The sequence below is a fragment of the Astyanax mexicanus genome, chromosome 6 (assembly GCF_023375975.1).
Source record: "Astyanax mexicanus isolate ESR-SI-001 chromosome 6, AstMex3_surface, whole genome shotgun sequence".
In the NCBI taxonomy this organism is placed as follows: Eukaryota; Metazoa; Chordata; class Actinopteri; order Characiformes; family Acestrorhamphidae; genus Astyanax; species Astyanax mexicanus.
Window position 1 is genome coordinate 12,014,894 of NC_064413.1, and position 22,319 is coordinate 12,037,212.

The following is a 22,319-nucleotide window of genomic DNA, read 5'->3' on the forward strand; positions in this document are numbered from 1 at the left end:
TAGGGTTTCTCAGTGTAGTGCTAACTGCTAGTGCTAAGCGGCTAATGCTAATGCTCTAGGGTTGTTGCTGAAGAAATCTGGAAATGTAAGATTACTGTAAATAAACAGAAGGGCTTTACTCACCTAAATAAACAATTTTAATGAGAGAAATCTGAAGGAAACATGGCAACACTCCTGTTCCCTACTGAATGTAAAAGTTATGTAGTTATTACAGAAAGCTGTTGAAAGTTCTCACAGTGAAACGCAGAACGGGAGCAGCGAGAACTTCTTCTAAAATCTGCTTGATCTCTTCATTCACTCAATGATGAGGAGCTAAATCAAACCCGGTGACAGTTCAGATCATCCACCGCTCTGGCTTTAGTGATAATGTGGGTTTGAAATGATTTCTAACATTTTTATAATTGTAAGAATGCAACACATAAACAAAGGATTGGAGTAAAAGTATTAAACTCATTGAAAAAATGTAGTAAAGTAATAATACTTCACTTAATAAACCAGTAGAGTATTATTAGTAGTAATAATACTCCAGTAGAGTACAGATACAGCATTTCTCCTTCATTACTGTACATCTCTGCACATATGTGAGTCACTCTGTCAGGACGTTTTAGCACTTAAAGAAATGCAGAGGCAAACAAAAAGTGTTTCTCTGCCTCAACGTTCTTCCTGCTGCCTTTCTTCACTCACTTCTTTTTTTTTAAGAAGTGTATGCTCAGCCAGTACAGCAACCCTCAAGAGAACATTGATAAGAGTTTCATTAAAAGTGTAAACATTAACGACAGCACGTCTGAAGTCTTACATAACTGAGGGCACTTGTGACACTTCTGACAGGCCATTTTCTACAAAAGGCCTTTATGACTGCTTTTAACACAGTTTTATAAAAGCCGCCTTGTCAGAATTGGCTGTTTAAAGGAGTGGTTAACACTTCCAAACAGAACGCCTGTTTTTTGTGATTATATTTTGTCTGCTGTCTCCATAGAAACTCTTCTTGCCTGAAGCTCACTCTAGCTCGAGTAGTTGAATGTGTCAGGAAATCAGCAGACTCTAGGTGTGTCTAACACTCTGGACCTCTCTGTGCTAAGCCAAGGCGTGTTCCACCAAAAACCTGGCCCTCTGCACTTGTCTCAACCTGCCTCCTGCTGATTGACGAGCAGAATGTTAACGGATTTAAAGATGGCTCCAGCGCTCTCGTGGGACGAAAGCCCAAAGCCCCTAGGGAGGTGTGCTTGTCTGTCCTCACCTGCTGAAGAGCAGAACACCTCTCAGTTACAGCTTCCTTTGTTGGGTTTTTGGTGTCGCGTTTTAGGCACAAGCTTCTGGTAAATGAGCCGGCGTGGCCGATGAGCAAGAATGAGAGTTGTAAGAAGGGCGAGCAGTAAATCAGCAATAGAGGGTACAGAACTGTAATGCGTCTTTTGTATGAAGGAGTGCATAGCTTTGTAATACAGTACACTGCAGGTCACTCCAAAAGCAGTGTTGAGACCATATAAAAAAAATAAAATAAAATAAATAAGGCATTGTAGGATTGTACTTTGACTTTATTTTGATTGCAGACAGTATGAACCCAATATATTTTATGTATCATGTTTCTGCCATGCCTTTTGTGCAGCAGGTTTTGCATTGTCTTTTTGAAAAATTCATGGGCGTCCTTAAAAAAAAATGATTTAATTTTAAAGGCAGCATATGTTGCTCTAAAATCTAGCGTTTTCCACTCTGCAATGTTTTAAAGATGCTTTGCACCATGCATTCCAAGCTATGAACTGTCTCAGGTGTTATTTTGTCCCATTTCTCCTACAAAAAATGTCTAAACGTGTGCAACAATATGAGTTTGTTGTTGAAAATGTATTCACTTTATTGGGAGGAGGTCAGACTGCAGGCAGACACAATACCCTGTTCATCCTCTACTGTGTCTTTGTAATGTAATAGCAGCATGTAGTTTTACATTGTCTTGTTGAAAAATGCATTTACTATTATTTTTTCTTGAGGAATATTGTAATACTTTTATCTAACGTGCTGCAAACTAGAGATCCTCAGTCTTTTTTTATTACAATCACCTGTTGACATCGCATCACATTTAAGATCACATGTGTTAAAGGCTTGAAATGCAGGAATTCATTTATACAAATGAAATAAAGGTGAGAAAACATGAAATCTTGGGTTCATACTTTCTGCAATTCCATAAAAGGGAAACAGAACTTTGAAAATTTAGTTGTATAGAATTGTATGTTCTTTGGTTTTAGACCAATTGAGCAACAATGTTGAACAGTCAATCCAGACTGAATCAGAATTTATTTGTTTTTTAAACTTAGTTTAAGATGCTTGAGGCTTTAAATGACTGACATTAACAGTATCAGAAGGCTGCAGGTCTGATGATGCTGTTTTCTGTTGTCGTTTTGTTGGTTATCCTGTTCTCAGTGGGTGCTGTCGTTTTCTGTGTAGCAGGAATTTGAGAAAGTGACGTTAATTTGGATGTTTAATGAAATTATTGATTCAGATCCGCAGCTCCCTGTCTGCTCTGAGCAGGACCTGCTCTGCTTGTTTGAACTGTGGCTCAGGAGTAGTGAGCTTCACCTGGAGTAAGAGCTCTTTGATTTGTGCTCTGCTTCTGAACTCTTTCTTGACTAATGACGCATGTTTGCCTTCTCCGGTTACCTCCCCACCTCTGGCAGAAAAACTCCAGTACGGGTCTGAAGCTCATTCTGTTGAGAGAGGAGGAAAGTGGAATGCATGCACTGATACGAATACTCCAACTGGACAATGGCAGGAATTTGGTTGTAGATAAGATAAACACTCTGGCTGTGTAATGGCAAGAACTTGGCAATACAATTTGTATAGCCATACCACGATATATTGCAATACTGTAAGCAAGGTCAAATTTTAGAAAAAAAAAAATGGTCACAAATAAAAAAAACATTGATCATATTTATGAAATCTAAATAAAACAGTAGAATTTAATTACAGAGAACAACACTGCTATTTAGTGATCAAGGTTTTAAAAAAAAAAATGATTTAGTATCGTAAAATAAAGTATCACATTGCTGTCCAGTATCAATATTTTCTTACACCCCTGGTTAAAACACAATATTTTAACTCATAAGTAGCATTGCAATTGTATGAGATTTCCCCAGTAATAATAATAATCTAAAAAAAAAAATCAAGTATCACAGTAACAAGTATTGCAGTATGAAGATACCCTAAAACATAAAGAATGATATTATTAGAAATGGGAAGGATAACAGACTAGTACTGAGTGGATTTAAACTTATATTATGTCTTTAGGTTATTTTGAACCTGTGTCATGAAGCCTACAATAGAAGGTTAGCCACAATGATGGGTTAAAGTTGTGATGCTACTTGCATTTACTCTATTTTTGGTTTAGAAATTACTCAGGCTGCTGAATTTAAGGCAGAGAAACATTTAAGGAAGATACAAGCAAATAGCTAGCTTTAGCTCCTTTAGCTTCTTTACCTACTTACAAAGGAAAACGTAGCTGCTAGTTGCTGAGACCTACTACTAGCAATTTTGGAGGCATGTTTTGAAGCACAGGGACATAATACATTGAAACTACATTGACAAGATAATCCAGTGGTTATTATAATTTTGTTTAAAAAAACATTTGTTTTTTTTATATTCTTCCTTTTACAGTGTGCTTCTGAAAAAGCTCTGTTGGAATTGTGATTCTGACTAAAATTAAATAAAATCAGTAACACTTAACTTTACCAATTTCTACCCCAAATCATGGTATATTATTAAAACCAGTTACTGCTGCAGTCCTACTCCTAAATGCGCACTTAGTTGTCCTGGTCTTTACCAGATGAATGTTTATAAGTTGATTAATGTTGAGCAGAGTCATTCCTGCAGTGTCTCTAATGGAATTGGGTTGGCAGTGAGAGGCATCAGAGGCATGTCTTTAGGAAGGCAGAATAAGATGCAGTACTGGGTCTGAGATCAGTGTTTGAGCAGCAGCTTCAGGATGGAATCATGTCAGCACTTGTTGCAGATTAGCAGCACATTAGGAGGGAATATTCCAGTTAAATCCAGTTGGGTTATTGCATGATCTTACCTGACCTTAAAGTCTTGCAATAAACATTTCAGAAACACCCTGCCTGTTAAACCTAGAAACTTTCATGCTGTCACAGGAATTATTTTATGCTGAAACGTTTGTCTGCTTTTTTGTTTTCATTACTGCTGACAATGTGGAACACCTCTTGAGATCACGCAGGGATCCCAGTTGGCCGTTTTTTCCCACCTCTTCTCTTTTACTGCAGTAAATCTGCTGTTTTCCCTCAATTTAGAAGAAAGGAGGCACACTCGTAGCCCTGGGACTCTGAATAATAATTTTGATTAAATTTGACAAGACCAGTGAAGTGAAAACTGGCACACAAACAACAGAACTAATCACTATGCTGCGCTAAACAAAGATGCTCTGTATTCCACATGATTTGCTAGTTCCAAAAGGACATCTTCCCTGTTTTAATTTGTTGTGATTTTGGTAAATGTGAAAATGTTGGTATTTTATTGATTTTGTGTCGTTATGTTCTGTGAACTGTTTTGCCCAAAATTAGTTTGTATTGAAAAGGAACCCAACTTTTTCAGGAGCTACAGGTTAAAAGCTGTATGGGTCTGGGTTTGATTTCTTTGGCTCTAAATGCAAAAAAGTTTTGAATATTAAACCAAAAAAACCTTGAATAAAACAATTATATAATTCTACAAAACACAAATATATTTTAATACGATTTAGCTAAATTGGCAAAAATGATGAGTAAACAGTGATTTTTTTTTTATGAATAACATTATCAAGCCATATGCACATCTGGCGTATCTATAAATAAAACAGGTGGCCAGTATCTGGAAACAACTGGGCCTGTGGATGATTAAATCATGTCACAAGACTTTCCAAAGCTGCTTTACACCATCTGAAATGCTAAATCTAAACCTCATCTGAAAAATATTGCTGTACTATTACAGGACTGTCTGGAGTGTTTGCACTCACAAATGTGTGTTGGACGTCATGTTGCGGTGGTACAGAGATTTCAGTCCTCATTACCAAGCTATAGCTATAGGCTTACTCTTTGAAAGGGTGGTTTTGCCATCTAACCTCATAAAACCTGTTTGCGTGTGTGTGTGCGCGTGTCTCTCTGAGGGATTTTTGGGAAAGTCTTGCAGTGACTCAGTGTGGGCTCACTGAAAATAGTGATGATGTAATCACTGAGCAAAAGATAATAAGGTGGAGCTTTACTCACACTTACAGCAGTTCTGTTCTTCCTCTCTTCAGTGGAGTTGTTTGTATGGTTCTGCTGTCTGTAGACTAAAATCTACATGGAAAATTAATTTACTGCACTTTACTGTATGTTAATCAACTACTAGTGCAACTCTGAGCCAAAAGTACTGAGCATTCTTTACTTTTATACAGGGGTGGGCATTATGGCACGAAAATAATATCACAATATTTTACGGGGTTTTGTTTGTTTTCGCGATAATGATATTGTTGGCATGACAAAACTGGGAATTAAAAAATGTATATATTTCAGGATAGTGCTGGGCGGTATACTGGTTCATACAGTATATCCAAGTGAAAACTAGAACCGGCATACATTTTTTACATACCGCCATACCACTAGAGGCGCTGCGGAGCGCAGTGCAGAACAGCACCACCAAAGAAGCACATACAGCTGCTAGCTAATGCTAGCTGGTTAGCATAACAAGCTAACACACTGGAAGCTCAGCACTGTGGAGACAAATGCTCGTCTAGCTCTGTCCTTCCTGGAGAAACATAAGAACAGTTCCTGCCGCTGTTCCTCACGGAGTGTTTTTATCAGAGTAAAATAGAAAGTAACTATAGCTCTTTTAAATTGTAATAATTATGTAGGATAATTTTAATGCACACTGAACAGAATTCATTTGTTAAATGGAGAAAGAAGGGAATTGTGGCTGATTTAAATACTGTAATGCCTCTGATTGCTTCAATAATAACAGATTATAAGTTGATTTTAAACTTATGTTTAACTTGTGAAATAGAGCTTTTAAGAAATGTATCTTGTATACTTAAACAGTGAGTATTTTAGGAACATTTGTAGTGTTTATGGAACTGTTTAAAATATTTAGTTTTGTAAAGGAAGCTGTGTTATAGTTGTTGGTTTATCTCTTTTTAAGGTCTATTGTTTCCATTTTTCCAGTTTTCTTCATATACTGTCATTTCGTCGGACAAAGTGAAACCAATAGTAATCAAAGCCTTAATTTAAAGCCTTAATTTTTTTATATTATATGTACTCCTAACAGTACAGTAACTCACAAGCCCAGTCATTAAATAAATAAATAAATAAATAATATGATATTCTGTGAAACCATCAGAATCTTGAAAAATACCGTGATAAAATGTTTTGCCCATAACTGCAGTATTTTGCACACTTTCTTAAAAAAGATTTTAAAAAATGTTCCTAACAAGTCTTTTTTATTTTCTAAATTAAATGATTGCTTTACAAAATTCTGTTCAAGAATAAATTGGAGCAAATTTTGGTAAACCTTGTGTTAACCTTGAACACATCCTCAAGTATTACATCTTTTAAACCTTTGCTGTTGTTATATTTAGAAAAGAAGACATTTTAAGGCCCTGTATTTTACATCAATTGGATGTAAAAATTTATGAATTAATGAATTAACAAGTACTGCAGTAGCAAAGTGATACGACATGTCATGTCACCCTTCACATCTCTGATTCTTGATGTCTTTTTTTTTTTTGTCTCTGCAATAACTTTATTTAGCATTACATGATTCTTCTTAATATGCTTATCACCTACAAACTTAATGACTGACTGCAGTGTTGGATTGCAGTGTATCAGTAACTGTGAAATCATACTGTGGGAATAAATTTCATATCATTTCTAATTTGACAGCAAAATTAGCCCTTTATTTAATTAAACAATTGAACAGAATTTTCACAAGTGTCCAATAATGTGGCTGCCCTTACAGTACAATGTTCACTGTTTCTTATGTTTCCCGTGAGCACCGCTGTGTCTCAGAACAGCTCATATTATCTGTGTGTGGGCTGCACGTCTATTCCCACCTGCTTCATGGAGACACAGTGTCTGAACCCTAAACCGGAGGGAAGATATTATCTGTAAACTTTTCATCCCATTGCAGAATGACACTGCTCCAGAATCAGTTTACAGGGGTTCTTACTTTTTGTTTGAGTAGCTGCTGTGCCACTTCAGCACCCTCATTACTTGCCATTGTGTGAAGAGAGTGGGAGCTTCACAGTGTTTTGGCTTATCAGTGCTTGTTATTTTTTTCTGTACTCTGTAGAAGCTGGTTTACTGTACACAGTGAAAGTAAATGTTGAAAGAAATTACACCGTCATCCTCGATGATGCTCCACTGAAGAGCCTTTTTAGTATGAGTATGTTTTAGCTCGAGTTGTTTTGAAAATGAGCCATACATGCTCTCTTTGATCAGTACATTTATTTTGTTTAGATGCAGCTGCTACTTATCATATGCTTTTTAATACATTAATTTCTCAATTCATTTTTGTGCATAAGGGAGCTATAAATTATATTTTTTATTCTTTGTATAGTTTTTTTTGCACTAATAGTGCTGCATTGTGGAGAATCATTATTCATCATTCTTAAGTTTCTTACTGAATTGTATCTTCTGTGTGTGAGCGTGAGACATATTTGTTCATAAACATTTATTTTAGCCATTTAAGCTCTTCAGGTCCAGTCAATGGTACAAAATCCAGCATACACAATTTTAAGGAAAACAAATTATTTAAAAATTGAAAATAATTATTTTAGTATTATTATAGTAGTAATATCATTTTAGTATTATAGTCATTTAATATAAAAACAAAGGATACCATATTTTTTGCACTATAAGGTGCACCGGATTATTAAGTGCATTATTACAGCTAGCGCTTAGTTTTATTAGTGGCTAATTCTAATGCTGCTTCAGCAGTGCTAGCTGGGGTTAGCAGCAGGCTACATGCCGATATTACTCAACTCTGAACAGCGAAAGAGCTAGTGCTTAGTGCGGTTAGCGGCTAATGCTAATCATGCTGGAGAACTGTAACTGAAACTAAAAATGAAAGGATATTAAGTGTGCCTTATAGTGCAAAAAATTTGCCAGAGAATGGCGAGTACTGTTTCCTACAGTTTCAAAAGACTCTTGGATTCTGTAAAACTGGTACAGGAAGATTTAGGTCTGGCTAACCCACATAGCAACACTTTTGAACACCTTTTATGTAGGAAAGTATTATTACCAAGTAAAATTCATAACTTTATCTAAAAGAATTTAGTCATATACAGGCTTTTTTTTTACACTGCTTATACTTTTGTATACACCCATTGTCCATTTTATCAGCTCTACTGAGCATATAGGAGCACTTACAGCAACAAAAAGGTGGTCAAAATATTCTGACAAAACTCTGTCAATATTACTAACAGTGTCATCAATGTGACAACATGAGATCTTCATTCATAATTTTGCTATCTACAACTACCTTAACTACTTCATTACGTTTAAATCAGTAAATGAAATATCTGCTTAAACAAAAATTGTAAATACAAGGGATTCCACATAATTCATTCTTTAAACTACGACTAAAGCACACATTTCTTGACAATCTGAAAAGTATAAGAAACATAGAGCCTTATTACAAGATTTTACAGACATATGACTCGAGTGTGAAAAAATGAGTTGTTTCTTTTTCTTTTTGCTCCAGCATCTGTTGAAATCAGTTGTATGTAAGTACTCATGAAAACCCACTACAGGTTTTTGTTAACAGTGTATGTCCTCTCTCTTGCAGATTCCTTTGTCAACAGTCAGGAGTGGACATTGAGTAGATCAGTGCCAGAGCTCAAAGTGGTAAGTTCTTAAGGTTGTTTTCTTCTTATAAGAAAAATATTAAACATATAATAATAGAAAATCAGTAATGATCCTGCATGCTCTAATTAAAATAATAGCAGATGCATGTAGTAGGGCATGAAATAAGTTATGTATTTAAATAAGATAAAACATATTAGTTTACTGTCTGTTTACTAACAGACTTTTTATCTGAAAGACACTAGCTGTACAAGGCTAAGATTCTAATGTTAGCAGAGCTAGCTAGTTTGCTAACAGAGGGCGATTTCACACCAGAGTCCACACCAGGGTTTGTGCCTTTGTTGGATTGTATGTATTTGGTTACCTTTATCACTTCCTGTCGTGATTAGCTATGTGATCTGAGTCTTTGTATATTTCATAGTAACTGCTTTGTAGATTGTTAGTTATGAGATCTGTGATTTGCTTTGCCAGGTGTTGTGATGAGTTCTAGCTCTCCCTCAGAATCCAGAATCCCTCAGAGTTTGCGTTTGTGTGTTTACCAAAAGACTGATTGCCTTTCTCTGTATAAATTTCAAGTCAGCTAGTGCAATCGTAAATTAGTGTGAATTTTTTAAGTTGCCCTACTGAGGTAAATTTTTGATGAAAATGTCACAGCTGTGATAGCTAATTAGCTAAACATGTGACTAGAATAACCCCAGGTAAATGAAAGAAATTTTTATTAGAATAGCACAATTGAGTTAATTGTCACTAAAATGGCACTGCTGAGGTAAATTTATGATAAAATGGCACTGTGCCATTATTGCTAGCTACATAAATGTCTGAATCAAATTTCACTGCCAAGGTACCTAGGTTAACTAGATGACTAATGTAGCCTTGCTAAAATAAAATTCATGATTAGAATATTACTGTGGTAAATGTATTGTGCATTGTTGGTTTGATTGTTGGTATATTAGAAATGTTGTTTTTTATATTTATATATATATATATATATATACATTTATTAATTAATTTATTTATTTATTGCTTTTTGACAAAACAAAAAAAAGTACATTTTTTGTCAATGTATTTAAAGGTGAAAATTTAATTAATACCCCATTCAGTATTCAAAATAAACCAAAGGTTTCATTTTGTTCAATTTTGGCCACCTATTTTGTATTTCGGTGCTTCCCCACTTTAAATGAACATGCAGATCTGTTGCCTGTAAATCTTGTAAAAACGTTGCAGTTTAGGAATTCAGTGGGAAAGGTGCAGCAAAAAGGATTCAGTAAATTGCTGCATGAATCCTGCAGATGAAACACACTGTAGTGTTAAGCAGTGCTGAATATGGACACTGTAAGATGTCACTGGCACAGAGACACAGCAGGGCAGATGTGTCACTGACAGTGAGTGACACTTTTAGGTTAGACCGCTGACGGTACCTGAAAATGATCCTCCCACATCAATCACTACACTTCTTTGAAGTTTTCTCTCTCTCTCTCTCTCTCTCTCTCTCTCTCTCTCTCTCTCTCATAAGCACACGCACATTGTTGGAATTGTTGAAATGCGAAGTGTGACTGCTTTTATTTACTCACAAATTAGAGCAATTTGTTCTGTGTTTAAATGTAATTAGGTAATTGTCATAAATTACATGGATAGTTACATAATTACTTTTAGGTTCATGTAATTTTTACCAAAAATGTCAAAAGACACAAAATATGATAATAATTATAGCTGTGTGTATGGAAGATTATAGTAAAGTATATTATTTGGCTGATAGAATCTGCCTTTATTAGATATGTAAGATAATCCTTAGTTATTGGTTCCACTTTGGGGAAATTCATTATTATAGCATCTATGTCAACCTGTAAATTAGTATTCATGGCCTCGCCCACTTTGGCTTGCGACCGCCCAAAGGCAGAGCTGAAGCCACGCTGTCAAGCACGTCTTGTCAGACAGGAGCTTATAGCGCTAGGAACAACATGACAGTTCGCTTCTGTGTTATTTGTGCAAATAACACATCAGTATTATATGCTTTGCCCAGTAATTCACAGCTAAGGAGCAAATGGTTAGAATTTGTCTATGGAACACCATCAGTACAAATTGTATGTTTAGAACATTTCTGTTTACACTAGTTAAACATAAAAATCCACTTTGGGGTTTTGTTCCAACTGCCTGGGCGGCTCTGATGCGGCTTAGCCAACATTTGGCATTTTATAGAGACGCTAAGACTAGTTTACTGAACTGCACTTAGCAGGGCATTACACATGCTGTAAAGTAACATATGATACTGCAAAGACTGTTATTAGTGTAAAAATGTCTAACTTTTTCCTGTCACTGCCTCGCAGTGCTGTTAGCCAATCAGAGGGCCAAATGGTTGCAAGTATGAATATTCATTAACAAGAGCTGAAATCCTACTGTTCCCCTCCCCTATTCCTTTTTTACTCCTCCACTGGAATACAGCAGCATTATACCTGATCACAGGAGCACTTTTTTTTCACTAAAACCAGCTCACGTCATTCTTTCATAATGGAGACCAGAACTAGACATTTAAAATGAAAATGAAAACAAGGTTTTTCTTTATCTGTGTAGTGATGTAAGGGTATATTGTGTGTGAATGTGGTTGGAAGCAGCAACATTCCCTCACACACTTAGGGTGGTATAAGGCACTTTATACTTCATACACAAATTTATTGTATATAAATAAAACATACTTTTCCCTGAATGATATAATTTCAATCGGTACAAATTTTGGGATATTTTTGTTATTTGTATATAATAATAATACAACAGCATAAATATGCCTTAACACTACTTTTAAACAGCAACAAACTTTTAATAAACAAGACCATTAAGACATGATAATTGGAATGCATATTTTCTATGACATATATTTTTAATTAATATGTATATTATTCATTAAAATGTAATAAATAAAATAGTTTAAAAAATAGTTAAAGTAATTTATTTGAGATCTAGGCTTATTCTTAATACCATTTCCTTATTTAGAGAAGCATAATGGGTGATACTGTGGTCATGTCATATGGTTGCTGTTTAATAAAAAAAACATTTTCAAAACAGCAACCTTAGAAGAGAAAAAAAAAAACTCAACTTTCAATGGAAGTAAATGTAGAAAGAGTTTATTTCAGGTCATTGTTAATCATTTTATTTATCCATTCATCAAGAAATGTTGACTTAGTATAAGGGTTCAAATATATACAAAAAAATACTAAGATGAAGATAGTTGTCTTTCTTTGGACAGCAACAATATATTGTATGATGAATCAAAAACATACCACCCATACATTTATTAGGCTTTTATAAATTTATTATTTTTTGGATTAATAAGTAATTTTTGGATCCATGTATTCTGTGTTTTGATATGATCTGTAACTGCAGTGGCGTTGTAGTGTCCTTCAGCATCTGTGCTGTTTGTAACTGTGTCTTTCTCAGTCTTTGAACAGGATCCACAGTAAAATACGGCTTATTATACATTGATGAGAAAAGAACACACGCTGATAAAACATTTAAATCAATCATGCTGGAAGGAGATTTCTAACCTTCTTTTGCATAAGAAGCCTGGAGCCTCCACTTGCATAATCAGGAGTGTATTTATGTCTGCATCGCTCTGGAGGATCGCTCCTCCTAAAGCCTCGTTAAGGCCGCTCAGCGTTCTCATCCCCGTAATTAAACCCAAACACGGCTTAATCACCCACTTGCAACTTAAAGAGAGGGGGAAGAGGATGTTTGCGGTGCTGCAGTCTTTGTTCTTTCTAGACACACCGGCATCCGCCATCTTGTCCTGTGAGAACACGGTGGATCCTGAGGGGATCAGGCATTCTTCTCTCAACCTCTGATCAGGGATTTTGGAGCAACAGAGTCTCAGGCATGCAATTGAAGTTTCTCAGACATGGCAGGGCTGAGCCGGGTTACTGTGCCCTTGAAAATTTTAAAGGCCAGAGGCAACACCCAATGAACAACAAAAAGCAGTGTAAGATTAGATATAAAGCGATAAAGCTTCTGCCATGACACACTCTGTGTGTGTGATCTGATTAAAATGACTGGTGGTTAAATCATGTGTCCTGTTTTTAAAAATAATAGACATGCTCTGCACCAGTATGATAGATTTCTGTAAGGGCTGTAAGATGAATCATATTTTTTATGTTGTTGCACTGAGTATTTATGATAAACACATGCAAACTCTTCACACTGCAAACTGTGCTCACGTGATATAATATACTAACATATTGCAATGTTAATACATTGGCAATAGGAGGATTTTTATTATCATGGGCTGGATGAAATATATACTGAGAGTGTAATCTGTAATCTATATAATGGCAAAAAATGCATCATGACACAATAAAATAACAATATATCGTCCAGCTCTAGTGTCATGATAAGTTTTGGTATTGTGATACACAACACACTATTATTTCATTACAAACTGTGTATTTCTTTACCATCTTTAAATACTGTGATATGATATTTTTGCCATATTGCCGACCCCCAGTACTGATAGAGGACATTTAATCCTTTAATCATCTTTTTGCGCATAAAATAAACATAATAAATCCATTTCATACATTAATCCACAATTCGCTTTATTAGAAGGACCTACCTTGTATATTCATGACTTGAGCAGGCAAAGCCTACCTACACCTAGTTTACAGGTATTCTGTATAGATCATTCTGTGTCATAAGGTGTGTGGTGCTGGGATGAATGTGTCAGTGCCACAGTGTTTGCAAGGTGATTTTTATGCATACACAAAATGTCCAATTGTTTCTGGTCACACCTAGTGTTGTCACAATACCAGTATTATGACTTTCAATACAATATGTACATGTTGTAATTACAGTTATTAGCACAGCTAGCTGAACTTAAAATGCTGGCTTATAACTGGTGCTGACAATCTACTTGTGAACACCTGGTTTTTAATTTACTTATTAATTTTTAGCTTGGAAGTTAAATGGTAAGTTTAATGCTGTCATTGTGATCTTGTAGAGAGGTTTACCACACTGATATATCTAAAAAGGCCAAACTTAAACAGTTATCACTGCCTTGAACTGAATCCTGAAAAAGACTGAAACAAAAAAACTCTTACTGCTCTTACTGTTTGAGGATATAAACATTATGTAATTGTTATATATCATATTTACTCACCTACCATTCTTTTAATTATTTAAACAAGTCTTAAGTACTAAATAAATGAGGTATTGTATTGTTTTAAATGACAAAAATAAAAATACTTGAGATATGTTTCTAGTATCAGTATAACATGCAACTCTAGTCACACTTGTTTAATAATACACAGCTCTTTTAGGTGGCACCTGCTGCTGGTGCAGATGTGCAAATGCACACATACAACTTGTCTAGGTTCGGCACCTATTGGCATTTTTTTGCCTTGCTGATGGCAATCAAATCCCCACAGCAGTGCTACAAAAACAAGCAGAAAGTCTTCTTTGCACAGTAGAGACTCTGGACAGTAGAGACAGTTACTCAAATCATTTTTAATATCCTTCTTTTTCCAGACAAAAAATGTAGCAGTTGTCCCAAAACCTTTTTCTATCTACATTCTCAATGTTGCTACTGGGTTGACAGAGCATCACCCAAATATATCCAACCAGTAGTGGCTCTGTGTTTAAAAAATAACCACTGATTAAGGGCTAGTGCATGGTTTATGAATAAATTATGAAACTTAAATAGGAAATAAGAAATGTTGAAAGTACATTAATGTTACCATGTTAAAAATTACGTCAACTTATTCCCCGATTTAAATTCCATTCAGTTCTGACCTGAATGTTTCTGTCTGCATCATTTTGCAGGGCATTGTGGGTAACCTCTCCAGCGGAAAGTCAGCCCTAGTGCACCGGTACCTGACGGGAACATATGTCCAGGAGGAGTCTCCAGAGGGTGAGTGAAGGGGAGGAGTAAACAGGTGGGAGGGGTGTGTAGGGGTCACACACACACAACAAGACCACCTGCTGGCCGATCTGTTCATGTTATTTTTTTGAGAGATGTGAAGATTTGTTAGGTGTATTAATAGTGTTTGTAGAAGATGGCTTTGTTCACACAGCAGGAGAAAGTGGCCCAAATATGATCTTTTACATCATATGTGACACAGATGTGTGAAAGTCCACAGGAAATGAGAGGTCTGCAGCTGTCTAAGCATGGTTTAAAATAACATGAAATACACAAACAGATATATATTTCATACAAATTCTGCTACCCTTTTTTTCTGATGGTTTCATCAGAAACTACATCATCTCATACAGATTCCATTACCTTTACACTTGCCGCTAGTGCCTAGGCTGTGTTTTGCTCTCCAGACCACATTTGTTTCTTCAGACTTTCATGTTTATATTTTTCCCATATTGCAAGTGTTTTCTGCGGTGCTTTATCCAAAAAAAAAAAAAAGGTTTTTTTTTTTTAAAAGACATTTTCCAACTTTTCCTTCAGTCGTTCGGCTGTCGCCATGGAGATTCTGAGGTGTCTGTTGCAGTAGGAGTGCTGGGAGCAATCACTGTCTCCCTTCATTCAATATTCAATCATTCAGCACAATATCAACAGTATATTGCTATAATATTGCATCACATTATCAAATGTTCTTGTCTTTGTGTGTTCTAGCTGCAGCCATTAACATATTCAGTCATTTGGAAAAATTATATATTAAATGTCTGAAAGGTTTTAAATAGTTTTGCACACACAGTACAGATAGCCAGAACCACTTCATTGTTGCAATTAAATGTAGATTTAAATACAGTAAAAATCTCAGATTAATTAACAATAGAGATTTATTCAGGCTAATTATGATATTATTTCAGTGGTGGTAAAGGTTAAGAAACTAATTAACTTTGAGGAAGAAAAAAACACCACCATAGCTGTAAGCTATGAGCTGTGGGCTTCCATTCTAGGTAACAGTCTTAAGAACTCATCTTCTACACAATGTGTTTTATCTATATTAGATGATGTGTCAGTTTAGAATTTATTTTATTTTGTATGAGATATTTTATTTATTTGGAACTGACTAAAGAATTTAGTTCTCTGTTTACTTTGTTATTCTGTACCATTTGAACTTTGAATATACAGGATGATTTTAATACATTTATATAATGTCATAATGTTCTTTTGTTAACTTACTTAACTAAATAAAAAGACAGTGATTTAATTTATATCGTGATACATATCTGATGGCATAATATTTGGACAATCACTTTTGCTTCAGCATTTAGTTTTGCACTTTATCTTCCTGCATGCTCAGTGCAGTGTGGATGGTCACTGTTTTTTAAGGAGCGCAAAACAAATACATGTAAACAAATGGGGGTCAGTTAAAAAAAAGTTTTGTGTGACTTCTTTCTCAGTTCAGGATGCTTTATATAGAAAGGATTTGCTGCTCTGTTAATGTTTAATATGTCATATATATATATATATATATATATATATATATATATATATATATATATATATATATATATATATATATATCAAAACAGCAAAACTTAAATTCAAATGTGTATTTTCAAGTTCTAGCACTGTTAAAATATAAAGTATATTTTTGGTCAGTTAATTTTCTTCTGTTCCCACATTAAAGAGGAATTCTTGCTCTGGGTCTGATTTAGGGTTGAAAATTTTCATGTGTATAAACGCTGATTTTTTCTGTATTTGCTGATGAAATTCAGTCAGCAAATTGAATAAACACAAATGTTATAGCACAGTTTCTTCACATCACCCTAAAATTAATTTCTGCTTTCCAAATAAATATGGCTGGTTTGAAACACTGTTCAAATCTGAGCATCTGTTTAAAGCTTTTTCTTGTTTTTTGTTTTGTTTAGATCTGTCTGTACTCATATTATTCCAGTATTATCTTGCACTCTGATGGGTAAACAAGCGCATATGCTTGTTGTAAAACCTTTAGCTTGTATTCTTATGAAACAGCTTCACAGTTTGTTCTTTTGTGTATGCGGGTGTTCTTTGGAATTGAAGTATTTGAAAGTGAAGCTTATTTCTCCACCTCTCAACAATCCTGTGTGGATGTTCTTCAGCTGTGAACCAGATTGAACTTTAAGTCTAGGCTTATGTTTGAGTTCTGAAAGTGTTTATCAGTTCCTCATGCATTTCTATTTTGGGTGCACTCTGTTTAACCTTACCTTAGGTTCAACAGAGTTTTATATACAGGCTGTATTTGGATCCTTAGGAGTATTTAAACATTTTTTAATTAAAATAGTTTATCTTAAAAAAAAAAAAACACTTAAAATTGTCTTATCTCCCAATTAGGGTTATCACAATATCAGAATTTTGACCTTGATACATATATCAACTGTAGTATCATGATACAAAAGTGATACTTAGAAAAAAAACACAACAATAAAATTGTCTGAACATGAAGTAATTTCTGCCAGGCATGTCATACTTTGTGTCTAACTGCTGTATCAGATTTCTGAACCCAGATTTCTTCACTGTATGTACAGGCACTCTACAGCTCTGTTTAGTCTTTCTGCTTCTTTAGAGGATTTATCATATGTTCTGTGTCTGTGTGGCACAGATGTAGTGGTAGCCTGACTGTATGAACTTGAAGGGGTGGCAGAAGTTCTAAATAAGGAAAATAAATATTGAGAAGAACATCTAGTAATGTTAATTTAAATACTAATTGCTCTGTTTATTATTCAACATTTTACAGTTTGGTAATGTTCAAGCAGATTACATGCCTGACTTCCAATTTGCAATGGAAATGTACAAAAGTGAACATTTCGAGTTCACACGGCAAGAGGGTAGTCTAGCTTATTCCTGACGCTTAAACAGTGACTTGCTCATTTCTGAATGTTTGCAGCTGTTTTTAAGGCATTTTTTAAACTAAAGGCTGGATAAGAAATGGCTCTAATGCTGTTGTTAATATTACTATGTCTCAATGGAGTTCCCTCCTCGCTGGCAGCGTGTACCCATTGGCAGGCAGGTAGTTCAGGGGGTTGCCATAGCAACAGTGGGTCAGGCTGGGATTGCGGATTGTTTTTGCTGTGTCAAGGTCTGAACTGCTGGAGTACGTTATAAAACCTCTTTTGCAGGATGGAAGGAAAGGTAGGATGGTGAATTCCAGAAAACAGCACCGTGTGCGCCCTGCAGAATTATAGACCTTCAGTTAAACATACTACTAAAACCGTAATATCTAACAAATATTATTTAATCAGCCCGTTCTCTCCTCTCACAGTATCTGAGAATCAGATCCAAATCTACTGGCTTGCTTTCTCCCCAGTCACTGATGACATGTTGAGACTTGGCCTCTCAGCTAGATGGTAATTATCTGCTGTTATTAAGACGTTCTGTGCTCGGTAGTGTACAAGATAGCAATTAGAAGAAGCAGCTTTTGATGACAACAAAAGATGTCTGTGTTTAAAAGCCAGTGAGCCCATCCTACCCTTTGTACCTAATTTATGATAGTAAAATGTGATGTACATATTGTCCTATAGCTCATTATTTTGTGACAACACCTACAAATTTTAAAGCTACAGTCATCAGTCTCTGTGCAGCAAACACTGTCCTAAAGGGAATTAATCAAATAGTAAAATGTAACATTATGAGCAGAAACGTCCCACATTTTAAGGATAATCTACATTGTAGAATTGTAGTAAGAGTACAATTCCCAGTAAATACTCTTATATCTGACAGATGTACAGGAGTGGTGCAATGTTCTATAGAGTTAAGAGTACTGCAGTAACCGGCAGCATGTGTGTGGCCTCTTGCACTAAATGAAGATTTCTACTGAAGTCGCTCGTCTGTCTGCCAGTCAATCATTACCACCCTCTGCTCTGTCCACTGCACTTTTTAGATAGATGGTAATTATCTGCTGATTTTAACATGTTTTTTGTAGTAAAGATTGCAATTTCTACTTTTTGTACTTAATGATTGTAAAATGTGAAATACATACTGTCCTATAGCTCATCATATAATGACAATATGAATGAATATGTTTTAAAGCAACAGTCATTGTTCATCACAAATTGTCTAAAAAAGGGTGTATCAATGTGCCTTTGCTATCGTAACTACGGAGAAAGTGCAGCTTGTAAAAATTCTCTAAATTAATCATGGGTGTATTTTGGGTGTAATATGCATTAAGCCAATCTGTGTGTCATTCCCTTTAAGAGCCGGGTGTTTCATGTGTTCACAAACATTTGGCACTTAGTGTCATTTGTGTGCATTATTTCATCATGTGATTTGACCATGATTAAAGCTTTAAAAATGTTGCTCTGCTTTAATAGGGTTTTTTAGATTTACCTGTGAATAAATACATGTAAATGGTACATCTGGGTGGTTAATCAAATTGCAGTTTTAAAACATTTTACAAAATGACATTCAAACTAATTAAGATTTTTCATCTTTACATATAGAAGCTGCCAGAACGAACCCCAGTAGAGAGGCTTAGTAAAGCCACTCTGCTGAAGTACAGCCTTATAAAGAGTTTCAGTGAAGTTTCTCCACTCTGTGTAACTTTATGTAACTTAGCTTAACTTAGACTGGGGTCTCCCTCAAAAAAGATATTTTAATCTCACGGGACCTCCTGCTTAAATACAGGTTAAATAGTTTCCCCCCACCACCACCCAGCAGTGAGACCTGCTAAATTAGAAGGGAAAGACTGCGTCACACCTGTTCCTTACTAGTGTCGCATAATGCGCCTTATAAATACAGTAAGTACAGTAAATACAGTTACTGTATTTTTACGAAAAATACAGTAAGTTAAACTCACTTTATCATGTACCAAATGTAACATAAACAAGATTGATAGTTTGTTATTATTGTAAAACTACATATTATTGTAAAACTACTATTGTTTATCTAATATAAATACATAACCTGGAAAATCTGAATTAAGATACAACCTGTGCAAGCCTGGGATAAAAACTGTACATTTTTTTAATGTAGTGCGAACAAAATGCTGTAGATCTTGAGTCAACCTGCCATCCTAGAACAGGATTAATGCTAAAGTCATTCAAACAATGAAAGTCCAAAGAAAAAACATATGGAATTATTTAGTAAACAAAAAAGTGTTAAATAAACCAGACTGTGTTTCATATTTAAGATTCTTTAAAGTAATACCTTTTGCTTAGATGACAGCTTTTTACATCTTGGCTGGATTTTCTTGGTCAGCTTTATGTGGATTGGATTTCAGTTAACAGCTGTGCTGAACTCATCAAGAGTTAATTACGGTACTTAAATTTCTTGCCTCTTAATGAGTTTGAGAGCTTTATAGTAATAAGCGGAACAGTAATCGTGGTGTCTGGTGTGTAAGGACTGATAGAATTGAACTGATGTTGTTATTGAGGGGGCAGAGAAATGTGTTTATCTAATATATCAGATACAGCATTTATGTGAGTGCCTATATAACCAGGAATGTACTCACCTTCACACTGCGTATGTGTAATGTGGTGATGGAAGCGCTCTATAGTGGCCTTGGATAAAGCTCCTCTTTTATTTGCAGGTTTTATTCCATTTCTTTTTTATCAGCTGTATGGTCTCCTCTCAGACTGGCGGACATTTCCCCTGTTGTATCACTTTTTAAGTGTAAAGGAAATGAGCTTTATGATTATATGAAGAAAAATGTCCCATGCTGTGCTCCTGCCTTTCTCATGAGGGATTTTATTATTTACAAGGATATTGTTATTGCAAAAATACCTTAGTTATCATGTTCTGTGAATGTTCTAATGCAGACAAATCATCAAACCCTGTTTAAGTTTAGCCCTCCAGGACCAGATTTGGTTACCCATATGCTTAAAATGTTTTGCTCTCTGAAATTTGTAAAATTGGTAGTAAAAGAATCATTCAATAAATATTCTGATTTATGTTGTATCTGGTGTAAAGCTACATAAGAAAAATGAGTCCCAGTCCAAAAACAGCTTTTCTAATTTATTCAAAGAAACTTACAGGGGGAAAAATGATTTTTTTTTTAAGGAAAATTAATCAATGCTTAAGGAAAAACAACACCCAAACAGAGTTCTGACTAAAACTATTCAATTTGTTTTAATTATTTATTTATTTGTTATTGTTATTTTTATTATATTTCCCTGTGCATTTGAACAATGATTTGTTTTCTATGAGTAAGATCATTAATAGTGTTCTTATTCTGTCATATGTTTGATGAAATGGTCATTAACCAAGACGTTTTGTTATCTGATGCAGGGGGTCGGTTTAAAAAGGAAATAGTGGTGGACGGACAGAGCTATCTCCTCCTGATCCGAGACGAGGGAGGACCTCCAGAACTTCAGGTAATTTGCAGAGTCCTTCATAAACTATTAAACAAATGATTTTTTACCTTGTATTCAGAGTATTTATTCTACATTAAATGATGCTGCAGTTCATGGTCTCTCTTATTGGTTGCTCTAATTTGATGTCTTAAACCACACAATGTGAAATGTAGCTTTCTGTAGTTTTTATTTACATTAACTACACTAACAAATAAAATACAGTGAAGACAAGAATGTAAAAAGAATGAAGGTTGTGTGGACACCTTTTTTCATTATTTTTAAATATTCTGCATTTTATATTGATAATACGTACTCCAAACTATGAAGTAAACATGTGGAATTTTTAGTGAACAAAAAATGTTAATCAAACCAGAATGTTTAATATTTATATTCCTCCAATCCTCAGCTTTGCACATTTTCTACATTTCAAGAACTTTGAGAGTATCCTCAAGTTCAGTCGCAAAGACCATCAAAAACCTTATGATGGAACTGGCTCTCATCAGGACTGCTTCCAATGCAGCTCCTACGCACTACTCAGGCTTTTGACTGACAAGCAACTAAACCAATCACCTTGCACCAACAAAAAAGCTCTTAACAGACATTTGTGAATTAAAGTGTGTGAGCACACACAAACTATTGAACAAAACTTTTTTTTTATTTATTCAAAAACTTATTTATATTTATGTAACAGGGAAATTCAACAGGGCTACACATTATTTTGTTATTGTTAAATGTGGAGGGTATCAACAAAATAAATATATATGTATATATAAAATGTACAAAATAAACACACAATAAAACACACAAAATATACACACAATAAAATAATGTTATTGTCCGATTAATTTCTGGTAGAGTAAATCTGTATCACCTGTGATCTTCAAGATAGTAGTCTGTGTATGCCAAAGCAGACTGAGTTATTTTTTTATCGCTTGGGAATAAGAGAATAAAACACAGGGAACTTTGCTAGAGAGAGTCATTTAGAAAGACCCTGGTGAAGCGTGTATTAGCAGGAATGCTGTTATAGGCTTGTAATGCAGTGCAAAGCTAATTGCTCTCAGTGCTAAATACTCTGGGTGAAAGCGAGGGTGTCTGAAAGCTGTGAAAAGTGCAGTGAATTTAAATGACTGTTGGGAGATTCACAGGCATCCTCCCAGTCCTCGTTTGGAATTGGCAGTGATGGTAACGGCCTTAGCATGCTATGATTTATGTCTCCTGCATGCTCCCTGTCGCTCACTATAGCTGTCCCATGGGGCCAGTCTCAGTGTGGCCACTGTTTTCTCAGCCTGCTACAGCTGG

At 35.2% G+C, this 22,319-nt stretch overlaps 1 protein-coding gene across 11 annotated transcripts in view; it reads left to right on the forward strand.

Moving 5' to 3' along the window:
- The window catches only part of agap3 (ArfGAP with GTPase domain, ankyrin repeat and PH domain 3), a 224,138-nt gene that overhangs the window by 106,984 nt on the left and 94,835 nt on the right, over positions 1-22,319 (forward strand). For all 11 annotated transcript variants that reach the window (XM_022673959.2, XM_022673960.2, XM_022673962.2 and 8 more), the window contains 3 exons: positions 8,797-8,855; positions 14,616-14,703; positions 20,956-21,041. In XM_022673959.2, coding sequence (XP_022529680.1) covers positions 8,797-8,855; positions 14,616-14,703; positions 20,956-21,041 — 233 coding nt within the window. The remainder of the gene's footprint in view (positions 1-8,796; positions 8,856-14,615; positions 14,704-20,955; positions 21,042-22,319) is intronic.